Source organism: Schistocerca americana, chromosome 2 (genome assembly GCF_021461395.2).
Source record: "Schistocerca americana isolate TAMUIC-IGC-003095 chromosome 2, iqSchAmer2.1, whole genome shotgun sequence".
NCBI classification, from domain to species: domain Eukaryota; kingdom Metazoa; phylum Arthropoda; class Insecta; order Orthoptera; family Acrididae; genus Schistocerca; species Schistocerca americana.
Window position 1 is genome coordinate 426,860,323 of NC_060120.1, and position 14,391 is coordinate 426,874,713.

At 44.8% G+C, this 14,391-nt stretch overlaps 1 protein-coding gene across 1 annotated transcript in view; it reads right to left on the bottom strand.

Annotated features, from left to right (window-relative positions):
* Positions 1 to 1,481: 1,481 nt before the first annotated feature.
* The window catches only part of LOC124594068 (Down syndrome cell adhesion molecule-like protein Dscam2), a 178,587-nt gene continuing 165,677 nt past the window's right edge, over positions 1,482 to 14,391 (bottom strand). Inside the window, exons 5-6 of the mRNA XM_047132418.1 lie at positions 12,624 to 12,755; positions 1,482 to 1,806 (exon numbers count right to left, since the gene is read on the bottom strand). Of these exons, the coding sequence (XP_046988374.1) occupies positions 1,482 to 1,806; positions 12,624 to 12,755 (457 nt within the window). The remainder of the gene's footprint in view (positions 1,807 to 12,623; positions 12,756 to 14,391) is intronic.

Consider the following 14,391-nt stretch of genomic DNA (forward strand, 5'->3'; position numbering starts at 1 on the left):
TGCTGCTGATTTCTTTACATCGTGTTGTACTGTGTCTATGATTTGGGAACGACTGACTTTAAGAAAAAAATGATATGCGAATCATAGTTTTGTTTCAAGCTCCGCAAAACTGCAGCTGAAACCATGCACATTCTAAGGAAGTCTTTTGGTGAACAAGCTTGGAGGTAAGCGAGATCGTTTGAGTGGTTTAAAAGATTTCTAGGTGATCAGGAGTTTGTGTAGGATGACAGACACTTGGACCGACCGTCTCTATGCACAACCCCGGATACGATCACGAACGTATCTGAAATGATCTGCAAGTTCATCTAGCAGACAACTATGACGGTCCACTTGGAATTACATACGGGACATGTCAACACATTCTAGCTGATGAGTATGAGACGAATTGCAGCTGAGTACGGTCCTCGTTCTTTGAACAATGCATAATAATATCATCGGGTTCAGGTGTGAACTGAAACGCAAACAACATTTCGAGATGGTACAAATTTCCTGTCTAGGCTAATAACTACCAATCAGTATTTTGTCCATAGAGTATTTCTCCCTTACTGTCAGGCAGTCACGGGATAGCTCCACTACGATGTCTCGAGGACACTGAGGGAACACGCCAGATGCAAATATACTGCTAGATGGGAAAATAAGGACTGGTTGCTGCATCGCGACAATGCATCTGGATACATCTCGATTATTGTAAAAAAAATTCCTGACAAAAAATGTATGGCCGCCGTCTCAGGCCCTGCTCGCCTGATCTAGCTTCTTGCGATTTCTTTCTGTTCCTGAAAATGAAACTGAAGTTGAATAGATATACTGAGTCCATAGAAGAGATTCAAGAACCAGCAATCTCCTATTCGGATGGGATGATAACGTGTAGAAAAAAGGGAATCTCTACAGACAAAGAGGGGGAAGGGAGGCATGGACAGAGAGAGAGAGGGAGGGGGAAATGGGCAGAAAGGGTTGAGGAGGATACGGAGATAGAGGAGAAGAGGAGTAGACAGAGAAATGAAATAGGTAGACAGAAAGAGGAGAGAGGGGGAGATAGAGGAAGAAAGGAAAGAAGAAGAGGTGGTGAGAGAGAGGGCGAGGAGGAGGTGGGCAGAGAGGTGGGAGAAGGAGATAACCTAATAGAAGATTGGGATTAATACCTACCCTGCAACACTGGGAACTCGGTTAGGCTTTAAATAAGGTATAGGGGCGGTTGCAAGCTGACGGTAGAAATTAAGGCAAATTTTCTGAATTTTACGGGGATATTGTCTGAAATTTTGGGTAGCAGCTTGTAAAAATGTAATGCCTAGTGAGGTGTGACAAAATTTTCAGAAAATGACCAAACGGTGGTTTCTCTCTCCGTTTTGTTAACGAAGGAAAAGGAGAGCCTACAGCCATTAACAACGCCGGCGAAGTGGACTGGAAGAGCGAGCGAGCGCCTTTCGGGCTATTACACGCCGCTGCCGGTGCCTCGCAGTCGGCCCTCATTACGCGCCGATACTTCAGCCGGAATAAACAGCTGGCAGGTAGGCGGCTGGCGCGGGATTGCCGTCGTTATTTGGCAGGCTGGACAGCGCCGGAAGCACAGGTCGGCCCTGGCCACGGCCGGCGCCGGCTTTAGACCCTCGGCCGGCGCTCGCCTCGCCGCCAGTGCCTGTGCTGCCCGCGGCGGTGGCGCCCCTAACGAACGCCGCGCGGCCGCCCGCTGTACAGTGCTCGGCGCGGCTGCCTACCCCGGCTGGCCTCGTATTTCCCCAGATAATTGCTGCCGGAGCATTCGATGCCGTCCTCTGCGAAACAGCCCTAACGGCGGCGCCCGCTTTATTCCTGCCAGAACCGATTGCGTAGTTACTGCCACATTTTACCTCTAATCGACCGAGAGCCCCCACTGTGTACAAATTACACTGCTAGCGTTAGCGGGGAGACAAGAGACTATAGCGGAGTGGAGCGCCTTGCGCAGAATTCGTTTAATTAAGTCGCGGCAAAGTTTCCTTCGATCACAAGTTACTCGCTCCAAGTTTAAAGAGGCTTCACCAAAGGAACGACCTGCTTATAAGGTTACGAAATTTGTTGATAATTCGTAGCGTTGTAGTCTCTCCACGCACTTATCCTCATATACGGCTTCATTTTACCAATATTAGCTAGAAATTTCGAGGCTTACCGAAATAAAAACAACAGAACTCCGCCCTTTAAGATACCTAATGATCGATATGTGGTTGTATACGGTACAACTGCCCATTGAATAAAACTTTTAAGTCAGTAGAGATGACAAACCACAGAATGCCGAGTAACCGCATGAACTACAACATGATCTGGTACTTGAACTCAAGTGGCGTTAAAAACCGTATATCCATAATTAAATAGAAATAATTCAACAGCCAAGATCTCTTACACACAGTTTACTAGATTACCGGTTTCAACACATTGAAGGTGCCATCATCGGATCTGAATGTAGCTTAACATGTATAAATCATTTGAATAAAACGATACATGAGGCAGACCAGCTAATATAAAATCACTGTCGCAGAAATAAAAATTAAAAAAACACTTGCTCTCATGCTCATTCTGTTCCATCAGATATATAAAACTGAAGTCAGAAGATAAAACTATTTGACACATGACCGCAGCTCGACTAACAACAGTCGGCACAATAATGTGATGGGCATGGGCATTCACAGTGAAGTATGATCTAAGATTCATTAACTTTTGAAGGCAATAAGATGGCTTGTCCGAATATTTCTTTCCTCAGTGCTCTGAGGCACTGTGGGTGTCCATGGTTAGTACACAGCATTCGAATTTAGGTTGAAGGGTCTTAAAATCCCCAACCGGCCATGCACATTTAGGCTTCTCGTTATTTTTAAAAATCACTTGCGTGTAGTGGTTTAAGCTGCAGAACAGTAGAGAGACATGTGACAGCGTGATCGTTTAGAGAGAGAAACGGTGCACCAGGAATTAATTATCAAAAGATATGGAAATCAATAGATGTGATGTACATATACAGACAAAAAATGATTCCAATTTCAGAAAAACTGAACGGTTTATTTAAGAGAAAGAGCTTCATAAATTGAGCAAGTCAGCTGATCATTTGTCTACCTTTGGTCCTTCTGCATGCAGTTATTCAAATGGTTCAAATGGCTCTGAGCACTATGGGACTTAACATCTGAGGTAATCTGTCCCCTAGAACTTAGAACTACTTAAACCTAACTAACCTAAGGACATCACACACATCCATGCCCGAGGCAGGTTTCGAACCTGCGACCGTAGCGGTCGCGCGGTTCCAGACTGAAGCGCCTAGAACCGTTCGGCCACTCCGGCCGGCTACAGTTATTCGGCTTGGCGTTTATTGATGTCCACTTGAGGGATATCGTGGCAAATTCTGTGTAATTGGCATGTTGGATCGTCAAAATCTCGAACAGGTTGGAGGTCTCTGCATCTAATGCTCCAGAATTCTCAACTGGGGAGAGATCCGGCGATCTTACTGGCCAAGTTAGTGTTTGGCAAGCACGAGGACAAGAAGTAGAAACTCTCAAACTCTCACCGTGTGCAGGCAGGCATTATCTTTCTGAAGTGTAAGCCTGGGATGGCTTGCCATGAAGCACAAGGCCTCGACTGTCATTGACGTACCGCAGTGCTGTAGGAGTGCCGCGGATGGCAACCCAAGAGGGTAATACGATGGATCACTCCCGGTTGTAAAGGCCGCATGGCGAGTGACAGTCGGGTAGATATCCCACCACTGTCTGGGGCGTCCCCAGGTAGGTCTTCGCTGGTCATCGGGGCTCATTTCGATGCGGTACTCATCACTGAAGACAGTTTTACTCCAGTCAATGAAATTTCAGGCCAAAGACATGTCTGGGGACGCCCCAGACGACTGTATGACACCATCCTGACTGTTGCCTGCCATACTTCCCAACAGCCACGAGTGATGGTCTGCAGCTCTATTTCTTCTTATGGAAGGACCTCTTTGATTGTTACCCGCGGCACCCTTACAGCACAGCGATAAGTCTAAATTATTCTTCGTGTCGTTTTGATACCCATAACGACAAGCCAGCCCAGGATTACTCTTCAGCAAGATAATGCCCCTCCACACAAGGCGAGTTTCTACTGCTTGTCTCCGTGCTTGCCAAACCCCAGCTTTGCTAGCAATGTCGCCGGATCTCTCCTCAATTGAGGACGTTTGGAGCATTATGGTCAGTGCACTCCAACCAGGCATGGATTTTGACCTCCTAACGTGTCAATTGCACAAAGTTGACACGATGTACCTCACGCGGACATCCAGCAACTCTATCATTCAACGCCAAGGCGAATAAGTGCTCGCATAAGGGCCAGAAGTGGACTAAAAGATTATTGACTCTCTCAACTTGTGAAGGTCTTTCTCTTGAATAAATCATCCAATTTTTCTGAAATATTTATAATTTGTTTGTCTGTACATGTGCATCACATCTACTGATTTCCATTCCATTCAGCTAATTCCTTCATAGTGCATTTTCTTTGTCTTGGATATATTTACGTTTATGGACAAAAATTGGTCTGAGTAGGCCATATCTGCAGTGAATTCATCGCAGAGGAACCTAATATACCACCCTAGTAACATTCTTGCAACTCGATATTCTAATAGTTTGCTAATGTCTAGATGATATGTTCTGACAGATACGAATGGTAAACCAAATATTGGTTGAAAGAGATAGGGGTACCTGTGGTGCTCTAGCGAGCAGTGAAGTGTCTGGCCACTGAGGTCCAGGTTTTAATACCGGATGGGGGCGCAGATTTTTCGTCGTTCCAGTCCCTTCAGGATGGCCGCAGGTCCACTCAGCCTCCTGTCATGTGAGTACCGAGGATCTTTCCTTGGGCTAAAACATGGCTGCGGGGATGGCCCGCCACTCGCTCCCTCGTAGTGGTGCGGCGAAGGAAGGTTGCAGATATTATACACACATTAAAAAAATAAATAAAATAAATAAATAAATAAAAAAAATTGCATCACCCCGGTTCCCAAAAGTGGTTCCCAGAACTCCTGAAGATAGACGTTGACCTTGAATATTGTATCACAGACAGAATCCCTTTGACTGTTCGGAGGTGTCACTAAACCCACCCATAGATGTTAACAACCTTGCATGAGCAGCGCCCATCAGACGGAGGGGGCCCGACAGCCGATCAGTTACAGTCATTCCACCAGGAAGGAGGTACACGGCTCGTGTTGCCTGTAGTTCAACCATGCCTAGACGATCAGTACCGCTGTTAGATCGTGTCCGCATTGTTACTTTGTGCCAGGAAGGGCTCTGAACATGGGAAGTGTCCAGGCGTCTCGGAATGAACCAAAGCGAGGTTGTTCGGATATGGAGGAGATACAGTGAGACAGGAACTGTCGATGACATGCCTTGCTCAGGCCGCCCAAGGGTTACTACTGCAGTGGATGACCGCTACCTATGGGTTACGCCTAGGAGGAACTCTGATAGCCACGCCACCATATTGAATAATGCTTTTCGTGCAGCCACAGGACGTCGTGTTACGACTCAAACTATGAGTAGTAGGCTGCATGATGCGCAACTTCAATCCCTACATCCATGGCGAGGTCTATCTTTGCAACAACGACACCATGCAGCGCGGTACAGATGGGCCCAACAACATGCCGAATGGACCGCTCAGGATTAGCATCAGGTTCTCTTGTGTCGCATATGCCTTCAACCAGACAATCGTCGGAGACGTGTTTGGAGGCAAGCCGGTCAGGCTGAACGACTTAGACACACTGTCCAGCGAGTGCAGCAAGGTGGAGATTCCCTGATGTCTTGGGGTGGCATTATGTAGTGGTCATGGAAGGCTCCGTAACGGCTGCACGATACGTACGATACGTGAATGACAGCCTCCGACCGATAGTGCCACCATATCGGCAGCATATTGGCGGGGCATTCGTCTTCATGGGTGACCATTTGCGCCCCCATCGTGCGCATCTTGTGAATGACTTCCTTCAGAATAAAGACATCGCTCGACTAGAGTGGCCATCATGTTCTCCAGACCTGAATACTATCGAACATACCTGGGATGGATTGAAAAGAGCTGTTTATGGAAGCTGTGATCCACCAACCACTCTAAGGGATCCACGCCGAATCGCCGTTGAGGAATGGGACAATCTGGTCCAACAGTGCCTTGCTGAACTAGTGGATAGCATGCCATGACGAATACAGACATGCATCAACGTAAGAGGATGTGATACTGGGTGTTAAAGATACCGGTGTACCGGTGTGTACAGAAATCTGGACCACCACCTCTGAAGATCTCGCCGTATGGTGGTACAACATGCAATGTGTGGTTTTTATGAGCAATAAAAAGAGCGGAAATTATGTTTATGTTGATCTCTATTCCAGTTTTATGTACAGGTTCTGGAACTCTCGGAATCGAGGTGATGCAAAATTTTCTTTGATGTGAGTAGTGACCGGTTTTCTCTAGACTGATGTTGCCTTTCCTCCAAATATTCTCATTTAAGTTACCAGAGTGTATCCATCGCAGTTTCACGTGATGATTTGTTACTATCCTGGTAACGTATCCGAATCAGTCCGATATCGTCAGTTGTGAGAACTCTAAACGCTGGAGCAATAATCTAAAGTTGTTGTGACTAATGTTATATATATGGTTTTCTTTAGATATGCTATGCATATTTCCAGGATCCTTCCACTAAATCCGTCTTCCACTACAACTGATTTTAATTGTTCGTCTCTATTTCCATCACTTCTCAGTATTAACCGTAGTTATTTAAACGCTATGACTGGCCGCAGAAGATTATCATGAATGTAGGATACTTTATCTTTGCCATGAACATTATTTTCCATTTATCATTATGTGAAGAGGGCTGCTATTCAATACACGAAGAGAAAATACTCTCCGAATAGCACTACTACTTTTTACGAGAATGCGGGAATGACATTTCCTGTACATAGCAACATCACAACCGAACAATATGAGAGTCCTGCCGGCAGTACTAATTGTCTTTATTAATATTCCTATTATGTTTTCTTAAGACACACTTCTGTTTTGTTAAATATTCCAGTTAAACGCTTCTGAACATCCCTTTTTTGGTTTAAGTAGTAGAAGAAAATGTAAAGGTACCATGACGTGAAGCAGGCCACAATATCTATTGATGACGTGACGTGTAAATTGGTATATGGCATCTGAAAAACTTTATCGATAGAAAGCGATCATTCGAAAAAAGAGAATATAATATTTGCAGATCATGTGGTCCTCAAACGCGCAGTCAGTACCAGTAAGTGTTTGTGTCAATTGATGACGCGTTTAAAAGTAAATATATTGAGTGAAAGGTATCGAAATTCCGTTGTGGGCACAAGCGATCAGCCAAATGCTACGAAGATTTATTTCAGAATACGATTGGTCAAGTTCAATAATTTCTAAACGCAGCCTGAGATAAACATTTAGAGATCTCGATTTCAAACCCTAATAGGGGCGGAGACACGTACTGACACTGCAACACATTTGTTACTCATGCTGTAGGCTTGACCTTACTAATGGTCTTTACAGAACTGGGAAGGTCTTCAGTTTGTGTGTCTACGTTTATAGTACCAGACGAGTTGTAATTTGTCACACTGAATGTGTGTCCTAAGATGTGGTACTTGCGAAACTAAGCTATGTATGTGTAACGATCTTGATTGATTCACTTACTCTTAATTAGTACACTGATTATTGATGACAATTGCTTCAACTGGAATGCATATACAGGGTGGTCCATTGACAGTGACCGGGCCAAATATCTCACGAAATAAGCATCAAAAGAAGAAACTACAAAGAATGAAACTCGTCTAGCTTGAAGGGGGAAACCAGATGGGGCTTTGATTGGCCCGCTAGATGGCGCTGCCATAGGTCAAACGGATATCAACTGCGTTTTTTAAAATAGGAACCCCCATTTTTATTACACATTCGTGTAGTACGTAAAGAGATATGAGTGTTTTAGTTGGGCCACTTTTTTCGCTTTGTGATAGATGGCGCTGTAATAGTCACAAACGTATATGTATGTGGTATCACGTAACATATCGCCAGTGCAGACGGTATTTGCTTCGTTATACATTACCCGTAATCAGAATAAGAGCTGCTCTTATTCTGATTACGTGGAACCGTTGCTGTAGCGCAGCTATGTATAAAGTACATTACCCGTGTTAAAATGGACCGTTTACCATATGCGGGAAAGGTCGATATCGTGTCGATGTATGGCTATTGTGATCAAAATGCCCAACGGGCGTGCGCCATGTATGCTGCTCGGTACCCTGGACGACATCATCCAAGTGTCCGGACCGTTCGGCGGATAGTTACGTTATGTAAGGAAACAGGAAGTGTTCAGCCACATGTGAAACGTAATCCACGACCTACAACAAATGATGATGCCCAAGTAGGTGTTTTAGCTTCTGTCGCGGCTAATCCGCACATCAGTAGCAGAAAATTGTGCGAGAATCTGGAATCTCAGAAACGTCAGTGTTGAGAATGCTACATCAACATCGATTGCACCCGTACCATATTTCTATGCACCAGGAATTGCATGGAGACGACTTTGAACGTCGTGTATAGTTCTGCCACTGGGCACAAGAGAAATAAAGGGACGATGACATATTTTTTACACACGTTCTATTTAGCGACGAAGCGTCATTCACCAACAGCGCTAACGTAAACCGGCATAATATGCATATTGGGCAACGGAAAATCCACGATGGCTGCGACCAGTGGGACATCAGCGACCTTGGCGGGTTAATGTATAGTGTGGCATTATGGGAGGAAGGATAATTAGCCCCTATTTTATCGTTGCCAATCTAAATGGTGAAATGTATGCTGATTTCCTACGTAATGCTCTACCGATGTTACTACAAGATGTTTCACTGCATGACAGAATGGCATTGTCCTTCCAACATGATGGATGTCCGGCACATAGCTCGCTTGCGGTTGAAGCGGTATTGAACACCATATTTCATGACAGGTGGATTGGTCGTCGAATCACCATACCATGGTCCGCACGTTCACGGTATCTGACGTCCCCGGATTTCTTTCTGTGGGGAAAGTTGAAGGATATTTGCCATAGTAATCCACCGACAACGCCTGAGATCAAGCGTCAGCGCATTGTCAATGCTTGTGCGAACATTAAGGAAGGCGAACTACTCGCTGTTGAGAGGAATGTTGTTACACGTATTTCCAAATGCGTTGAGGTTGACGGACATCATTTTGAGCATTTATTGTACTAATGTGGTATTTACAGGTAATCACGCTGTAACAGCATGCGTTCTCAAGATGATAAGTTCACAAAGGTACATGTATCACAATGGAACAACCGAAATAAAATCTTCAACGGTATCTACGTTCTGTAATTTAATTAAAAACAAAACTACCTGTTACCAACTGTTCGTCTAAAATTGTGACCCATATGTTTGTGACTATTACAGCGCCATCTATCACAAAGCAAAGAAGTGGTCCAACTAAAAAATTCATATTTCTTTAAGTACTACACGAATATGTAATAAAATTCGGGGTTCCTATTTAAAAAATCGTAGTTGATATCCGTTTGACCTTTGGCAGCGCCATCTAGCGGGCCAACCATTGCGCCATCTGGTTTCCCCCTTCAATCTAGACAAGTTTCGTGCTTTGTAGTTTTTTCGTTTGACGCTTATTTCGTGAGATATTTGGCCCGGTCACGATCAATGGACCACCCAGTATTATTATCTGAACGGAATTGGAACCTTGTCCACAGTGTGATGGTTAAAGTTTAGAGTCACAATAGTTATGGGTCGATAATTGCCTGGTGAATCGAGCTACAGAGGCCGGAAATCGCTTAGTCGAGATTTCAGGGGACTTGAAACACTACGACTGGCTAAATTTCCTGACTGGGTACGAGGGTGAATAGGAAAATTATATTCATGAACTCTCGCAGCAGCAAAGTTGCTATTCATGTTATATGTTAATATATGTTCAGGTGGCAATCTCAGTTTATTGCCAGTTACTTGTCTATGTGTGAGAGATTGTTATCAAATAAAAACTACAGTAACGGCCAATCAGATCATGATTAAATATCAGCTTATACCAAAGTTTCTCTATCACTACTCAATGCAACAAGCGTGATTATGTAGAACTCTGGAAACATCAACAGGTAGTAGCTCTCGATTACACATACAATAGTTGGCCTCATCCACATTCTACTGCATGAGAAATGAACTTCCCAAACTTTCCAAAATGTTGTTTGTCTACGAAAGGAACTGCTTATAAAACACTTTAGGGTTAATACTCAAATACATATTCACAGGACCTTCTGAGTGGCTAGAGAGCATCACAGAAATGTTGGATAATGTGAACTGACAGGCACTTACCAAATATACCCGACTGGATGTTTCCAGAAGTTTCTTTTCTGCAGCATATCTGTGAATATTCTTGTAGCTATGCAGAGAATGAATGTTTCCTACTTTTATGTTATTAATGTTTTCCTTAAGATCCGTGCAGAATCGCCAGGTGAAAATTGGTTACTCCTGTTTTATTTGTCCTTTTCTTTGAATTCTGGTAGAGATGTAAATGGTCTTATAAAGTGATCTGATATTAGACGAAGTTCTGGTAAAAATCGATAGATGAAGGTTGCCTAAGATAGCAATAATAAAATTTTAATGTCTTCCGTTATCCGATTTATGTTGTCGTTCAGGAATTAAAAAAGTTACAGAAACTCAACATTACTGACATTTGGTGCTCAGTATTCAGATCAAGTGGAGGACCACATGAGCTCAAGCAACTGATTCCTGAGTACTGTTAAATAAACCTTCTACAATGGAGAAAATTACTGAGTTAATTATCGGAGTAAGCAAACCTCATAGACACTCATACTGGAAGGGTGAACGAACAGAAAAAGTACCGCCATGGCAGGAATCGGCGTGATTTCGGGAAAAACTAAAGTAAACCAATTCATGCTCAAATGAACTTACTATGGATCGTCCAGTTTCATATCCAAAATCACGGCGTTTGACCTAACAGTATGCAGGTTTCCCATAGGCATACCTGTGAGTACAGGATGGGGCAAACAAAAGTAGCCCAGACGAATGAGTATGGCTGGATGTGAATGTATGCATATAATTACACCCTGAGACGCGCTCTCCACGTATACCCCCGCCACATGATCCGCACCAGTTCAGAGCGTAGTGCGGGCTGTGCCAGTGTGAGTGGAGCAGTGCAAAGGGGACGAAACGCGACAACAAAGTCGTGGAAACGGTGTGGTCAGTTACTTGCTGAGAAGTGTAGGGGTTCAAAGTGCCAGCAGAGAGCGCCATGCAACGATTAGTCCGAAAATGGTGTCAGCAGGTTCTGTTTTGAACAAGTCAAAAAACGTACCGAAATGCGCCCTCGCACCAGAAAATGTGGCAGCAGCTCACCAGAAAATGCTTCAGAGTCATACCAAATCAACCCGACGCCTCGACCTGGACCTAGAATCTGGTCGTGGCCCTAGACGGCCACCCGGGTCACCTGATCTGTCAGTGTGCGATTACTTTATGTGGGGAGCCCTGAGGTACAAGGCAAATCTCAACAACCTTCATAGTCTTCACGAACTGCAGCAGTTCCAGCGGTCAATCATCTGTCCGCCTTCAGAAACTTGCTGGCCAATGCCCAACAGTGCCAAGAGATGAATGGTGGTCAATTTCAACATCTCCTGTAGTCAGGTTGTACTATATTTCCTTTCCTCGGCTGTGTTTCTTGGTATCCTGAAGCTCTGTTTTCCAGGCCACTTTTATTTTCCCCATCCTGTATAATGTGTTAAAATTCATTGCGGACCTATCAGCGGCCGTCTATATTGCACAATTCACTTTGCTACTAGGACAGCTGAAAGGTTCACTACGAATTCTAACAATTATTTGGCGGCTGAATATCCCCACCTGCAAGCATACTGTATAATGTGTTTTGCCCACTCGCTGCGTCCCACCTTCAAAAATTTCACCAGGAAACGATACAAATGCGCTGCTGCATTCAGTGCTCTGTGCCTCGCGGACGTAATCACGTGACGTCTCGTCCCACTAGTGTTTGCCAAACTTCGAGTATCTATGAGGTTTCCAGAAACATCAGTCCACACACACTGTGACAGTCGCTCTCAGCAGGCAAAGGGGTGACAAAGATGTGTGAATATGTGTAGTAGACCAGCGAGCATCGTCTGCTGCAAGAAAAAAACAAGATGATATAAGGTATTACGGAGTGAAAAGCCACTTTTCAAGAGCAGGATAAATGACAAGAAGCCTTATATAATCAGTCAGTCTAGTAAAGGTCGTCCCGTGCATGAAGCGACAGGACATCGTAATATATTCGTCCATAAAAGCTCCCCCCTGTCAGCATCACTTTGCAGTAATATGCAGACTGTAGAGGTCGATGTAGATGGACTGGACTACATTCATACACCCATGGAATTCATGCCGCTCCATATATTAATATTTAGTCCGGAATGCTAAATACGAGGAACAAATGTTATGATATCTCTTCTGTTGGTTGCGTAAATTTTCTCTGTAATGCTTAATTCTTTTCTTATTTTTCAAGAGAATCTAACAGTACTTGTATGTTTCGAAATGCTAGGTATGAACTAGAATTGTTGCTTCTGTTGGTTTACTGTTTCTGCAGGTGGCCTTGGCGGCAGGCGGCGCGGTACTCACGTGTAGTTCGGCAGCGGGAAGCCCTGGGCAGCGCACGGCAGCTCCGCCGGCTGCCTGCGTCGCACCGACACGTGGCTGCGCGAGTCAGTCACCCGCGGCGGCACCGAGCTCTGCGGCTCCGTCACCAGCAGTCTGAAACAGGGGGCCACCATCCCAAGGGTACAGCGTCCGCACCACACGGTGGTGCACTAACTGTAGCAAATGTTCAAATGTGGGTGAATTTCTAAGGGACCAAACTGCTGTGATCATCGGTCCCTAGACTTACTACTTAAACTAACTTATGCTAAGAACGACACACACATCCATACCCGAGGGAGGACTCGAAGCTCCGGCGGGAGGGCCGCCCAGTCCGTGCAAGGCGCCCGTAACCGCGCGCCACTAACTGTAGGCCCTACTTCCGTGTATCACGTTTCAGTCTGCCTTTTACTGCAGGCACTACGGATTATACGAAGGTCCTTCAGTAATTAATGCAACATATTTCTTTGTTGGCCAATTTCGATTGACAAAATACAGACCGTATAGTTTTATGAAGTTTTGATAGGTAGCGGCGCTAGAGGTAGCCTTCAAAATGGCCTCTGTAATGGAGTTGCGTTCCAAACGCCGTCATTGAATTTCTTTTAGCTGAAAATCAGATCATCGCAGCTATTAATATAAGTTTGCAGAATTTCTACGGAGACCTGGCAGTGAACATAAGCACGGTGAGTCGTTGAGCGAATCGTCTGTCGTAATCGCAACAAGGTCGCACAGATCTGTTCGATCTCCGGCGTGCCATCCGGCAGCACACATCTGTGGCTCCTGCAATGTGATCGACGGTTCGGAGTCAAACACCTCGTTGCTCAAGTGGACGTCTCTGTTGGTAGTGGTGAAACACTAGTCCGCCATTAGGGGAACTCAAACGTGTGTGTCCGCTGGGTTCCTGGCCGCCTAGCAGAAGAAAAACTAAAAACCCGCCTCGATTGCGAAAAAGCACTTAGTGTTAAGTAGTGGTTTTGACTGTGAACATATTTACTGTTTGAGTTTTCCTTTTCTTTTTCGTTTATAAATGTATAGCTATGCTGTTCTTTTAATCATTGACGAAGGTCTTTTTGCGCACTTGTGGGTTTCATTGTTCTGAAGAAGGTGTAGTTACCTACGCCGAAGCCTAGGTTAACACTTAACACTAGGTGCTTTTTTCGCAATCGAGGCGGGCTTTTAGTTTTTTTAATACATTAACCAAAGATTGCTGACGCGCTGAGATGTTGAAGGTTCTTAGACCATAAAGAACTTCCATCTCTTTGTCACTATGGAGGATGTACTCTTCGGGAAGCAGAACGTGGATGGTGAGGAACTTACTGATGCAGCAAGACGCTGGCTCTGACGTGGACCACCAGAGTGCCGTGTGCGAGCGTACAGGCCCCCACACTAGGGCGGTGTGAGGCTATCGCATTGAACGGAGATATGTTGAAAATCAGAATTTTGTAGCCAAAAGACAGGGGAATAATACGATGTATTGTAATCCTGAATAAAACCAACCTGTTTTCAGAAAAAAAGCGTTGCATTACTTTTTGAACGTCCCTCGTAATACTGTGTCCGTGTCATTACGGAAAAACGTGTAAACAGAAGAAAAGCCTGTTACCACCTTTCCCTATCCTGTGTCCTAGACAAAAATCTGTTAGTTGTGTGAGGTTTTCAGGAAATGTATTGACGAGAGTTTACTTGTTTCCACCCCAGTTTGCAGCTGCCCGATTCCGACTCCGGCTACAAACGGCGCTGTGGTGAAACCCGCTTC